This window comes from Pteronotus mesoamericanus, unplaced genomic scaffold (assembly GCF_021234165.1).
Source record: "Pteronotus mesoamericanus isolate MK-2021 breed Mesoamerican mustached bat unplaced genomic scaffold, CSHL_Meso_final contig_33, whole genome shotgun sequence".
NCBI lineage: Eukaryota > Metazoa > Chordata > Mammalia > Chiroptera > Mormoopidae > Pteronotus > Pteronotus mesoamericanus.
In genome coordinates, this window is record NW_026555135.1 from 4,385,972 (window position 1) to 4,398,618 (window position 12,647).

General features: G+C 53.0%; 1 protein-coding gene across 1 annotated transcript in view; it reads left to right on the plus strand.

Moving 5' to 3' along the window:
• The window catches only part of CAPN5 (calpain 5), a 56,595-nt gene extending 53,930 nt beyond the window's left edge, over positions 1-2,665 (plus strand). The window contains exon 13 of the mRNA XM_054576305.1: positions 135-2,665. Within this exon, the coding sequence (XP_054432280.1) occupies positions 135-317 (183 nt within the window). The 3' untranslated portion in view covers positions 318-2,665. The remainder of the gene's footprint in view (positions 1-134) is intronic.
• Positions 2,666-12,647: the final 9,982 nt, after the last annotated feature.

The window sequence follows — 12,647 nt, forward strand, 5'->3', positions numbered from 1 at the left end:
CACGGCCTTGCTCAGGGGTCACAGTGAGACAGAAGCAAAGCAGGAAAGGGATTCAAGGCCCTGCTATCACTGCCAGCGCCCCCCGCAGACCCATCCTGGGAGATGGGCCCCCATGATCCTCTGTCTCCTCTCAGGTCTGGAACCACCACGTCCTGAAGGATGAGTTCCTGGGCCAGGTGCAGCTGAAGGCTAACCCAGATGACCTCCAGGCGCTGCACACCCTTCACCTCCGAGACCGAAACAGCCGGCAGCCCAGCGACCTGCCCGGCACCATCGCTGTGCGCCTCCTCAGCAGTGCCTCCCTCACGGCCATCTGAGCCCGCCCGCCGCCTGGCCCCACAGTTCTCACCGCCGTCTGCATGTCCCCAGCCAGGGACTAGCCCGGGAGCCAGGACACTGGGGTCCTTTTCTCAGCTTTCCCACTGACTTGCTGTGTGACCTTGGGAGGTCTCTGCCCATCTCTGGGCCTCAGTGTCCTGAGGACCCCAAAGCATTCCTTTCTCATGGAGGAGTCTTCTTGCCTGAGATTTAACATCACCCTCCTTCCCCCAACTGTCACCACTGCTAAGGGACTCTGTCCATCGAAAATGTTTTCCCAAGGCCCTGCTGTCTGCCCGACGGAGTGCCAAGAAGATGTCACTTGTTTACACAGAAACTGCCACATGCCCGAGCCTCACTCTTGCCCCTCCCATCCTACGCCTGCCCCAGCGCCCCAGACACTGCTTTCTCCGTCGCCTACACCTGCTTTCCTAGGCACCTTGAAAGGACTCTTGGCTCTTGCTGGGTTCCTGCCGAGGTTGGAGTTTGGGAAATGTGCAGGCGACATTTGTTCATTTTGAATCCCATCCACCCGCTCATCCGTGTATTTATTCAACAGACATTTGCCAAGTGAATAATAGATGCCCATGAGAGCCCAGGGGGAGCCGCGCCCCTGCCCACGGCTCCGGGAGACCTGGCGTCAGTCCTGGGCCTCACCTCTGCTCCGAGGGCTGCTCGGGCAGATCCCCAGAGGAGCTGCAGCGACCTTCGCATCCCAAATTCTGGTTTTGACCGCAGCCTTCCGGTCTGAGGTGCCCGGAGATGCTTTGGCAGTGATGGAAAGGAAGGGTGCCTTCCTGCCTCCGCTTCCCAGGTACCAGGAGGAGTGAGCCCAGTGTAGTGCAAGGGCCCCAGCGGGGGGAGGGCCTGCAGACCCGAGTCTCAGGACCCCTCTGCTGCAAGACCTGTGCTTTGCTCGGAGAAGGGGCTCTGGGCGTTGGTGTCAAGCCTGCCAGGGTCAGGTCACCCACTGGGCTAGGCAGGAGGACGGTAAATCTATCACCTGACCAGAGGCTCTCTGCCAACATCCCCACAAAACGCAGCCAAGAAGGACACAGCTCTCTTCTTGCTGCCCGGACCAAACTGTTCCTTTTAGTGCTCAACGTTTTCTATTCTTTCTGTTTTAAAACTCAGTTTTAACCAAGAGTCTTTTTTTTTTTTGTAAAGGAAAACTGAAAGCCTCTGAGCCTCTTTTGTCTCCTTAAACTCCAGTTCTTGTTGTCTTCTGATTTTATTTTTATTTTTTTCTCTGATTTAATTTTTATTCCCCTCGGGGAGGGATAAGGAGTCCCCTCTTAGAAGAGGTCTGGAGGCGGGTAAGGAAGAAGGTGTTTGGTACTTCGATGTACAGCAGGCTGGCACCAATCTTGCAGGTGCTGTGACCTGCTCAGGGTCTCTCCTTGGCCCCTCTTGGGCTCCCGTCCAGGCAACGTCAGTGAAAAGGCACAGCTGGTTCAAGAATGGGCATTCCTGGGGTCTTCCTGAGAATTCCTTTGGGAACCTGAATTTTCAACTCAAGGTCTGGCTCTTTGTTCCAGCGTCCTGGCTGGAGGTGCTGGATTCTTGGTTTTGCCTCCTCACCCTGTGGCTGGCTCCGCCCCCATGTCCTGGCCCAGGGCACCGTGAGGGCCAGGAACTGAACCACAAGGAGGGCAAGAGGACTCCTGGGAAAGCTGGGACTTCTCAAGAACCTGGGCCCAGGGCCAGGACTCTGCCGAAGACCAGGAGCAAGTCATTCAAACCTCCTGTGCCTCGATTTCCCCCTTCTGCTAAGTGGGGCCAATGATTCCTGTTTGTCAGCACTCTTAGTAACAAGTGCTGAGTAAGGGCAAAACCATAGCCTGCCTCTATGTATCTCTGTATGCGTGCACACTGTACACACCCATGTAATCACTTTTCAATGTCTGTTTCAAATGAATGCTCCTGAGTCAGGGCGGAGAGGAGGGGGCTGGATAAGCCAGCTTGGGGCCTCTAGGGTGGACGTGTGGGTGTTTTTCTCAGCCACGTCCACCTGGGCCTTGAGCGAAGCAGGACCAACTTGCAGACCTGTGAGCTTCGGCCCTGGGGCTGGGCCCTGCTCCCTCCCTGCCAGCAGAGCTTGTTCAGCAGCCCTGCCCTTGCTTCCTGCCCCTCTGGGTGGGCCAGGCTGGTTCCTGGATGTAGAGAGGTTCCTGGGCCCCAGGAGGTCCTGGGGACGGGGCAGGTGAGGTTGGAGTTCTTCCAGGCTGGGACCGGAGGGCAGGTGGGGAGAACAATCGCTGCATGCGCGCCTGACGCACCTCGGTCTGCAGGGGCCCAGCCCCCATCTGCAGATGGGTGGGGCTCCGGGTCCGCACCACCGGATCTGCGCTCACTCCCCTCAGGACCCACCCTGGGGTCTGGGATGCCTGTTCTTAGAATAAACATTACCAAAATCCCAGAAATACCTTCCTGTGTCTGTCTGTCCCTCTGGGGATTAGGAGTAATGGAGGGAACATTTTCCAGGCCTGGGTGGTTGTCCTCTGGTCAGAGGACGTGAGGGAGGACTTGGGCACTATAGCTGAGGCTGGACCCTCCTGCCTGCCCCTTGTGTCTGTGAGCTGAGGTCACTGGGGTCAATCAGTTGTTCCTTCAGCTGGCCTTGACCCAAGCCATGTCCTAGGCACTAGGGATGCAGGGGACCAGCCACAGTCCCTGCTCTGGAGCAGCCTACAAACTAGTGGGAGGACGAATAGAAATACTCCAATCTGGACACACCGCTCACTGAGAACTGCTGGCAGGGCGGTGTGGGAGGTCCTGGGGCTGCTGGAGCGCCTGCTGGGGGAAGGGAGGCCCAGCCCTGGTCCAATCGTGAGATGGAGGGAGCGGCTGCGGGTGGGGCCGCAGACCGAGGAGATGGGCTTGTGGGGGTGCAGGTGGACGTCGGGAAACCAGAGCAGGCAGCGTGAACCAAAAAGCCAAGGGTGGTGGTCGGGAGAAATGGGATACATTTTGGAGGCAGAGAGGACAGAAATCGATGACTGGGTTGGAAGGAGATGAGGAAAACAAAGGAATTAAGGCCAATTCCTAGATTTCCCCCACAGGACTGTGAGAAAAGGCCATTATGAGTCCTGCACCCACCTTAATGCAAAGCCTGGCCCTAAGCGGGTGCTGAGGACATTGCAGCTGTCACGGCATCTGGAGATCACCACAGTCCCCAACTCCCCACCTCTCCTCGCCCATCCCTCACAGCTCAGACCTGCATCCTGCCTTGGGCACCATGTGCCCTTTGGAGGCTCAGTTTTCCCACTGTGTAGGGCTGATGTCACTAGCCCACCCACTCTGGCTCAGCAAGAGAGGTGACTGGAGTGGTAGGTACCGGTCTACAGCAAGCAGGAGTCTAGGAGTGGGGATGGTGTTCTGGAGCAACTCCTGTGAGAGCCACCTGGCCGAGCATCCAGCAACCAGGAGTCTTCAGGGGTCAGAGCTGTTAGGTCGGAAGGAGCCTGGCCTCTGCAGAGGCTGTCCCCCGCGCTGCCACTTCATCAGGCAGAGCCGGATGCTCTGCCTTGCTCCCAAGGGGGTGCCAGTGGGCAGCCATGCCTGTGCCCAGCAGGTGGCGCACTTGGACCACTGGATCCTGTGGGATGGGCACGCCATCCTTTGAACTAGTCCCTTCCCGCAGACCTGCCCCAGTTTCAGAGGCTCGGCATTCAAAGGGCGCCTCCCTCCGCCCAGGCCTAGCTGCCCCTGGAGAGGCCCACACGGATGGGGCAGCTGCCAGGGTAGGCAAAGGGTGGTGATGAAGAAGTGCCAGGACTCAGCAGGCAGTCCTCGATGTAACTGTCTTTGCCAGTGCTAACAATAAATCTCTTGTGTTGCTCCTCCTTGTTTAACCCCCACCCCTTAAAAGTCATGCATTTCACTTAACTTTGTACGGGTCCCCGCTACGTGCAGGGCTGCTCTGAGGCGGCTGGTCCGAGAAGGTTTCCTGGATGATTGTAGACAACACTCCTCCCTGCCCCTCCGCAGAGGTCGCAGGGCAGTGGTGAAGTGAGGAGCTTCAGCGAGACACAGCTGAGGGGAGCCCTCAGCGGGTGGCCTGCGGTGAGGGTGGTGTGCACCCTGGATGGGGGAGAAAGGGCTAGAATGTGGGGTTTGCAACATCCTGCCCTGCCTGATCCTTTCCTCTCAGAGTCTCAAACGGCCATTAGTGGAGGAGAAAACAGGCTTGGTGGAAGGCACGCAGGGGCCGAGACTAGGCAAATCAGTGACTAAGTTAGGATCAGGACGTGGTTTCCTGCCAGGAGCTGAGAGAGCTTGTGGTGTTACTGCAAACGATAGGAAGCAGCCGAGGCTGGGATGGGTGGCCCCAGCCCGAGTCCCGAGCTGGTGACAACACAGCCAAGACAGACCCCAGTGCCCTGCCTCCCTCCGGGCGGCCAGCGCTCTGCACAGCCCTCCCCCCACGCTGATGTCATGGCACCCAGACCTCGGAGGCCCCTGGGACTCCGCCTCCTGGGGGAAGGCTCCGGAGTGGGGAGAGAGGGCAGCAGTGCCGCTGGACATCCGACCTGGGCAGGAAAGAAAGAGACTGAGAGGAGAGAGAGAGTCACATAGCGAACACTGACAGAGCCAGAGAGACCCCCAGAACAAGCTTTGGGGCAAGACAGAAGAAGAGGGCCCGTGTCTGCAGATTGCCCAAGCCGTTTACCCCAGCTTCCTGAGCCCTCCGTGCAGGTGGCAGCTGCACCCAGGCTGGTGGGCAGCTGAGAGCCTGCAGCTGGGACCCAGGTAAGCATGGCTGCCCCGTCCTGGGCCCTGGGAGAAGGGTTTGCTGGACTTCAGGGGTGTCATGAGCTTGGACCACCCTGGAGCCCCCGTGACCGCAGCCATTTGCTCCTGATCTGGGCCTCCTGCCACCTTTGGGGGCTCAGCCCCAGCAGCCATCGAGTGAAACTGTCCCAAGCCTGGAAAGGCAGAGTCTTGTACCTTGGAAAAGAAGAGAGCCAAGGGGCATAGTGTTCACTGAATGGTACCTGCCCAGGGCTGGGACAGGAGGCAGCCATGCTGGGGGTGGCAGAGAGAGAGGGAGTCTTCTGTCTCTGTCTCTGTCGCCTTTGGCCCTTCTCCAACTCTTTATCTCTTCTCTATCTCTGTCCTCAGATCAGTCACTTCCTTCCTCTGTGCTTCCGAGTTCCCACCTGTGAAATGGGAACACGAGGCGCCACCAGCCAGGGCTGCGGCGGGGCGCAGTAAATCAGGGATGGCACCGCGATGTAAACACAGTTCTGGCTTCCCTGTTCTCAATTTGTAAAGCAACTAACTTGAACATAGACTATTTCTTTCTTTTCTTTAGGAAAAAAAATGTCACTTTTACAGTTCTTCCTTATGGGTGGCCCTTAAATTCTATGCCCTCACGCAAGGCCCTGAATCTAATGGAAGCCCTGGCTCTGCCCCCGGCTCCAGTGGCTCACGCTGCCGCAGGAAGCCAGCACCGCGGCCAGGCTTCTTCTTCAGACACAGCTCCCCATGGCCTTTGTTGAATTCCCTTCCCTGCCAGACAGCCAGGCCTGCTGCAGGTCCCCAGGAGGACTGTGTGCCCGCTGAGTCCCAGGGCTCCAGAGCAGGGGTCAGGGCTCGGGTGTCAGGCGGTGTCATGGGCAGAGGATCAAATGCCCCAGTGCCTCTGAATGGGCCTTGTGAAAAATTGATGCTCATCCTGGGGGGTGGGTCGGGGGCTGCAGGGCCTCATGCCAGGGCCCGTGGGCTGGGGTTGCCTTGAGTCACCATACTCAGTCCTGCGAGCCCTTCCTGAGTGGTCTCCAGGCCTGGCTCTGTGCTGTGTGAGGTGATGGCGGAACCCCACTCTCTGCCTTGGGTCAACTCCCCGACTTTGGGTCAGAGATCGGGATGGGCCCTGACCAGGCAACAGCATGTATATGATCAGGGCTGGGTAGAGGGAGATATCAGGATGCTTGGCAGCCTGGGGGCAGTCAGGAAGGCTTCCCGGAGGAGGTACCACCTGAACTGAGCACAGGCAGGAATTTACTAGTCAAAATTCCAGGTGGAGGAGCCAGTATATGCAAAGGCCAGGAGGTGTGAGGAGGGCTGGCACCTTGCAGGAGCAGTGAGTGCTGAGGATGGTTCCAGTACAGGGCTGGGGAAGGAAGGAAGCAGCAAGAGGCCAGACGAAGCCGTCTGCAGGAGCCACATGGCACTGGGCCTTAAAAACCAGATGGGGGTTGTAGAGCCTCCTTCCTGGGTGGGTGCTCAGGAAGGGTGTTGGCAGGCTCAGCCCATGACCCTCCCCCTGGCTCAAGACTGTCCCTGTCACCACTCTCCTAGGACAGCCCTGAGCCAGGAGACCCAAGACTAAGTCCTCGTCTTGAACTTGCCCTGTCCTGCTGCTTAGGCAAGTCTTGGTCCCTCTCAGGGCCTCTGGGCTCATATGTCCAGGTAAGGCAAGTGGATTTATGACCCCCAAGGAGCCCTTTGAAATCTCTGAATAACAGTGACCTAGAGAAGACCTCAGGTGCCCTGGGCAATAGGGCTGGTGAGGGTGCCCGAGGTCCAGGCCACACAGGCTGCACTGCAACCAGAGGAAGAGAAGCCAGGGAGGACTTCCCAGAGGCAGGAGTGGCTGTGGCTTTAGGAGAATCCCCGGCAACCCCTGCCAGGCGCGAGGCTGCCAGGGCTGGTCTGCTCAGAGGCTTGATATGGTTTCTTCCCCTGCAGAACCGTGTCTGGTCAGGTGAGCAGCAAGAGCGTCTGACAGCGGACAATGGTGATTCTTCAGCAGGTAAGTGTTCTCTGCGCCCCATTGGCCTTCATCGTTCTGTGCCGGGAATAACCCTGCTGGGTGGCTCGTCTTACCCCATCCCATATTCTCTCATCTGTGTGCTTAACTGTGGAACACCATCCCCAATCTTTCTTTCAGAAAATTCCTATCTATGCTTCAAAACCCAGCTGGGAAACTTTCCCTGACTGTCCCAGTCCAGAACTAGCGGGACTTCGCTCTGTCGCTGCACTCACTCCCCTCACTCCACTGTGTAGAAGTTGTTTACTTACATACATCTCGGCATCCCCAGGCATTGCAGGCAGTGGAACAGCGTGCGCAAAGGCCCACATGTGGGAATGCCCCCGGGGAAAGGGAAGAGGAGCTTGGCAAGTTTACTGATGCCCGACTAGGAGGACTTTGAACCTGACTGGGGAGCAGTGAATTGGGGATGCCATGGCCCCAGCTGGAGCCCCCTGCAGCAATATGGGGGAGAAGCGGAAGCGCTGCCTGCGGCTGAGTCCTCCCGTCCTGCTTCCCTCCCGGGGCAGCAATGGCCCCTGACCCTTAGCCCTTCCCCATGATCGGCCTGAGGCCCTAACGAGCTCCTGGTCTCCAGAGCCAGGAATGTGGGCCCTGAGCCAGGTGAGCCTGGCACCAGGCCCTGGGGCCAGTGGGGGCGTGTCCTCTGGGGCCATCAGAGGCCATTGGGCAGCGTGTTCTGAGGCTGTGGGTTTTTGTGTGAGCGTGTGTGTTGTGTATGTGAGAAGGCAGGCATCAGGGCAGAACCCTGGGACTGGAGAAGACCCTCTCTGAAGCCCCTTGGTCCCCCCGCCTGAGAATCTATTCAAAGGCCTATCAGGGACAGCCAGGACCATTAGGAGAAGGAACATCACTGTCACCGAGCGTTTGCTGAGTGTCTGTGTGCAGGTGGGGCTGGCTGCGTGGGGGCACACACAGCGTCCTAGAGGGCCGTCTTGGACCGTCCACAGCCCTCCAAGGGTGTTTGCCCTCCTGGGGGCCTCAGAGGCAGATCTTTGGCTGACTGTCCCCTCTGGGCAGGGGCCCACCTCACCCTTGCTGGCAGCCTGCTGGTGGACGCCAGCTTTGCCCACCCCTCACGCAGAAAGCACATTTCGGTGACTTCTTTGGCCCTGGAAATGGCCCCAACTCTGGGGAGCTGGCCAGCTACACAGAACCATAGGCAGAGCCCACCCAACTGGGCTCCGTCTTGGGCAGATTTCAGGTGCTTCTTCAGCCTTCCAGAGCCTCAGTTTCCTCATCTGCAAAACAAGAGTAAAAACCCTCCTTTTCTGGGATGGTGTTTATGAAAATAAAACGCCACGAGGAATTCCATCAAACCACTGCGTTTCTCACTGGCCTCCTGGGGCTGCCCCTCCTGCCTCCCCCTGGCCCAGGGCCCTCTGTCTCCCCTCTTTCTGCCTGATTTCCCTTCAGGCCCCACTGTGCTCATTACTCCCTTTGGGAGCCTTCCGGGCTCTGCTGCTGGTAAAGTCTCGTCACTCCACCTTCTTCCCCTGCTTTCCTGGGGCCTCCTGGTGAGCCAGAAACAGGGGACAGCCTTTGCCCTGCTCCCCGCTGTCTTCTGAGCCCCCACGCCAGCCCACTCAGGGATGGAGCTCTGTGCTGAGTGAACGAATGGTTGTCACTACAGCCTCATTTGGTCCGAGGGGCTAGGGTGGACGGTGGTACCTACTTTAAAGGAATGTTGAGAATGAAAGGGCATAGTGCTCGGCCTGGTGCTAGACACGGCCTGCAAAAGGCTAGTTGCCATGACGACAACTACTAATAAAATCACATTAGTAGTGTTCCTGTGTGTGAGAATTCTCCAGTCTTTTCTTTTTCTCGTCTTATTTGGGATAAAAATCTCAGGAAACCTCAAAGGATATAATGGTTCTTTCCCAAGTGTAGAGTGTCTCCACGTGGGATGTATCAATGACAGAGATTCAACCCTCCCTCCCTCCCAGCCTCTCCGAGCCCCCACAAGGTACTGGGCACAGGAAACACTTTCACAAAGATGGACTGAGAATCCAAAACATGAACATGTTTTTCATTTGTTGAGAGTTCTAATTCTTCAGAAGTAGCACCCGCACAGGTCTGCAGGCACTCTCCAAACATGGTGTCATTTTGCTGCTGTGGGGCTGTGAGGTAGGGATCTTGGCGCTTCATTGCCAGTGAGGAAACTGAAGCCCAGGTAAAGTAGTTTAGACATACGCCGGGCAGGTCCACACAGACTAGGGAGCCATGGCGGTGAGGGGGCAGCACCCAGGGGGAGAGACCCTGGGAGGAGGCCACTGTGCAGGGCCCAGGGTGTGCCAAAGGAGCAGGCACAGGGAGGAGGTCAGACTGCCCCAGCTAGGTGGCATTTGCAGAACATGTGCTCTTTCCTAGTGGCAGTCTGGGCAGACCCATTGTGTAGACAGCTTCCGGGGTGGGGTGGAGGTGGCTGAAGATTCCTATCGTGTCAGGAGCTACCTGCTCCAGCCAAGTTCTCACCCACCCATCCTCCCAGCAAAGTGGCGCTGAGGCCCCTCTCTCTTCCAGGCTGAGCATGAAGGATGCAAAGATAAATTGATTGTTCCCTGTCCTAGAGGAGGTCCCAGGCTAAAGTGGGAGGAGGAGCAGGAACACGACAAGGGTGCCCATGAGTGGAACTGTAATAGCAGGAGGCCCCGGGGGTGGAGGGGGGTGGGAGGGAGCCTGGTTATGGGGGAGGCTTCTGCCCTGCTGGTGACCGTAGTGGGGTGTCAGGGAAGCTCTGACACTTTTGCGGTAGTAGCTCATATAGAGACACAGGACTGAGGTCTCAGGAGGCGGGACTCGCCCCAAGTTGCAAGGTTAGCTGGCGTCTGTAAGAACTCAGAGATTTGTGGTGCACATGACCTTCTTTGTTAAGGACCTTGGTGTGGCTGCTGTGCTTTGTATGATGTGATTTCTGGCTCCGTGGTAGGGCCAGAGTAGAGACTGGATGTACTTTGCCCATGTTCGTGGGCAAAGGGGATTTTGAAGATAAATTTGTGGGCTCTTGATAACAGCTGGATTGACCCTTTTATTAAAATAGCGTGTAATGTTCTTTGTTTCTTGTGACAATTTTTAACATAAAGTATATTTTGCCTGATATAAGTATAGCCGCTCCAGCTCTTCTTTAGTTATTATTTGCATGGAATATATTTTTTCCGCCCTTTTACTTTCAACCTGTTTGTATCTTTGGATCTAAAGTGGGTCTCTTGCAGGTACCATATAAATGATTCTTTTTTAAGAACCTATTCTGCCAACCTCTACCTTTTAATTAGAGAGTTTAATTCATTTCCACTTAAAGCAGGGGTGCCCAGCCCGCGGCCAGTGGGCCACATGCACACAGGGTGGCTATGAATGTGGCCCAACACAAAATAATAAATAAACTGTATTTTGCCATGTATAATGCACACCTATGTTTTTGGCCCAAACTTTCAGGGAAAAAACCTTTCATTTTAATTTTTTAATTCAGTTATTTATTTATTTATATTTAGATATTTGTTTTTTGCATTATAAAGGAATTTTAGCCTTTATTTGTGAACATATGGTACAAGAAATTTTATGTAACCAATAATTCCAGAATTATACTTTTAATGCATAAGCATAAATAAAAGAATTAAAAACATTTATATAGATATGGAATTAGTACTACCCATGTATATAAGCATCCTTCTTTTTCACTCAAAAATTTGGGCAAAAAAGTGCACATTTTACACAGCAAAATATGATACTTAAAACATTATGAGATATTTTTGTGATTACGTGTATTTAGTGTGCGGCCCAAGGCAACTCTTCTTCTTCTCCAGTGTGGCCCAATGATGCCAAAAGGTTGAACGCTCCTGATTCAAAGACTTGCTTCTGCCATTGTGCTATTTTTAATATGGTATATCTTTTCCCCCTCAATTATTCTGTGTCTTCTTTTGCGTTTAATTGATTTTTTCCTCCAGTGTTCTGTTTTGATTCTCTTCTCACTTCCTCTTCTGGATAAATTAATATATATACTTTTCTGGTGGTTACCCTAGTGTTTGCAATTAACATCTTACATTTATAACAACCTAATGGGACTTAATACCAATTTAGTTTAAAAAATCTGGCTTCTGTACAGCTCCATCCCTCTCTTTATATTGTTATTATTAGAAATTACATCTTTATGCATGATGTGCCCATTAGCATAGATTTGTAATTGTTGTTTTATGCATTTGTCCTTTAAATGATATAGAAAAAAGGGAGGAAAAGAGGAGTCACAAACCAAAAATAACAATAATCTGGTTTACAATTACCTATGTGGCTACTTTTACCAAGCTTCTTTATTTCTTGTATGGCTGCGAGTCTCTGTCTAGTGCCTTTAATTTTAGTTGGCTACTTTTATTTCTTGTAAGGCAATTCAACAAAGGACACATTCCCGCAGCTTTTGTTTGTCTGGAAACGTATTAGTTTCTCTTTCATATTTGAAGGTTAGTTTTGCCAGATATAGAATTCTTGTTTGACAGTTTTTTCTTTCACCACTTTAAATACATCAATCACCTTACTGCCTTCTGGCTTTCATGGTTTCTGATGAGAAGTTGGCTATTAATCATATTGACAGTCCTTTGTATAGACTAGTGACTTCTCTCTCACTGTCTTTAAGAATCTCTCTTAGTCTTTTGATAGTTTTATTATAATGTGTCTCAGGGTGGATCTTTTTGAGTTTATCCTATTGCAATTTATTGAGCTTTTTGTATGTATAGATTCATATCTTTCATCAAGTTTGGGGAGTTTTTGGCCAGTATTTCTTCAAATATTCTTTCTGCTCTCCCTCTCTTTTGGGGGCTTCCATTTGTACCCATTTGTCCATTTGATGGTGTCCCACAGATTTTTTAGTGTCTTCTCATTTTTCTTAATTCTTTTTTTCTTTCTGCTCCTCAGACAGGATATTCTCAATGAATCTATCTTCAAGTGTGCTGATTCTAACATTTGCCTCTTCATATCTGTTGTTGAACCCTTGCAGTGAATTTTTCTGTATCAGTTACTTTCCAACTCTAGAATTTCTACTTGGTCCCCTTTTATGATTTCTGTATGTTTATTGATATTCTCTTTCAGGTGAGATGTTGTTTTGCGTTCCTTAAGTTCTCTGAGCATATTTAAGATGGTTGATGGAAGTCGCTGTTTATTAAGTCCAAAGTGTGGGCTCTCTTAGGGTAAATTTCTATTAATTCTTTTTTCCTGTGAATGGGCCATACTTCCTTGTTTCTTTGCATGCCTTACAATGTTTTGTTGTACACTGAACATTTTTAATATTATAATATAACAGTTCTGGAAGTCAGTTTGTCTCCTTTCCCTAGGGTTTGTTGTTGCTGCTTCTTACGAATTGCAGTTTTGTTTAGTGAATTTTCTAAACTATTTTTTGTGAAGGCTGTATTTTTATTGTGTGTGGTCACTACAGCCTCTAACACACCTGGGGCCAGAACAAAACAAATCAAAACTCTCGGCCTTTGCAAATGGGCTTTCTGTGTGGGTTAGGGCACAGTTCACCGCTCAGTCAACTCTCCCTTAACCTCCACTTCCTGTCTGCATAGAA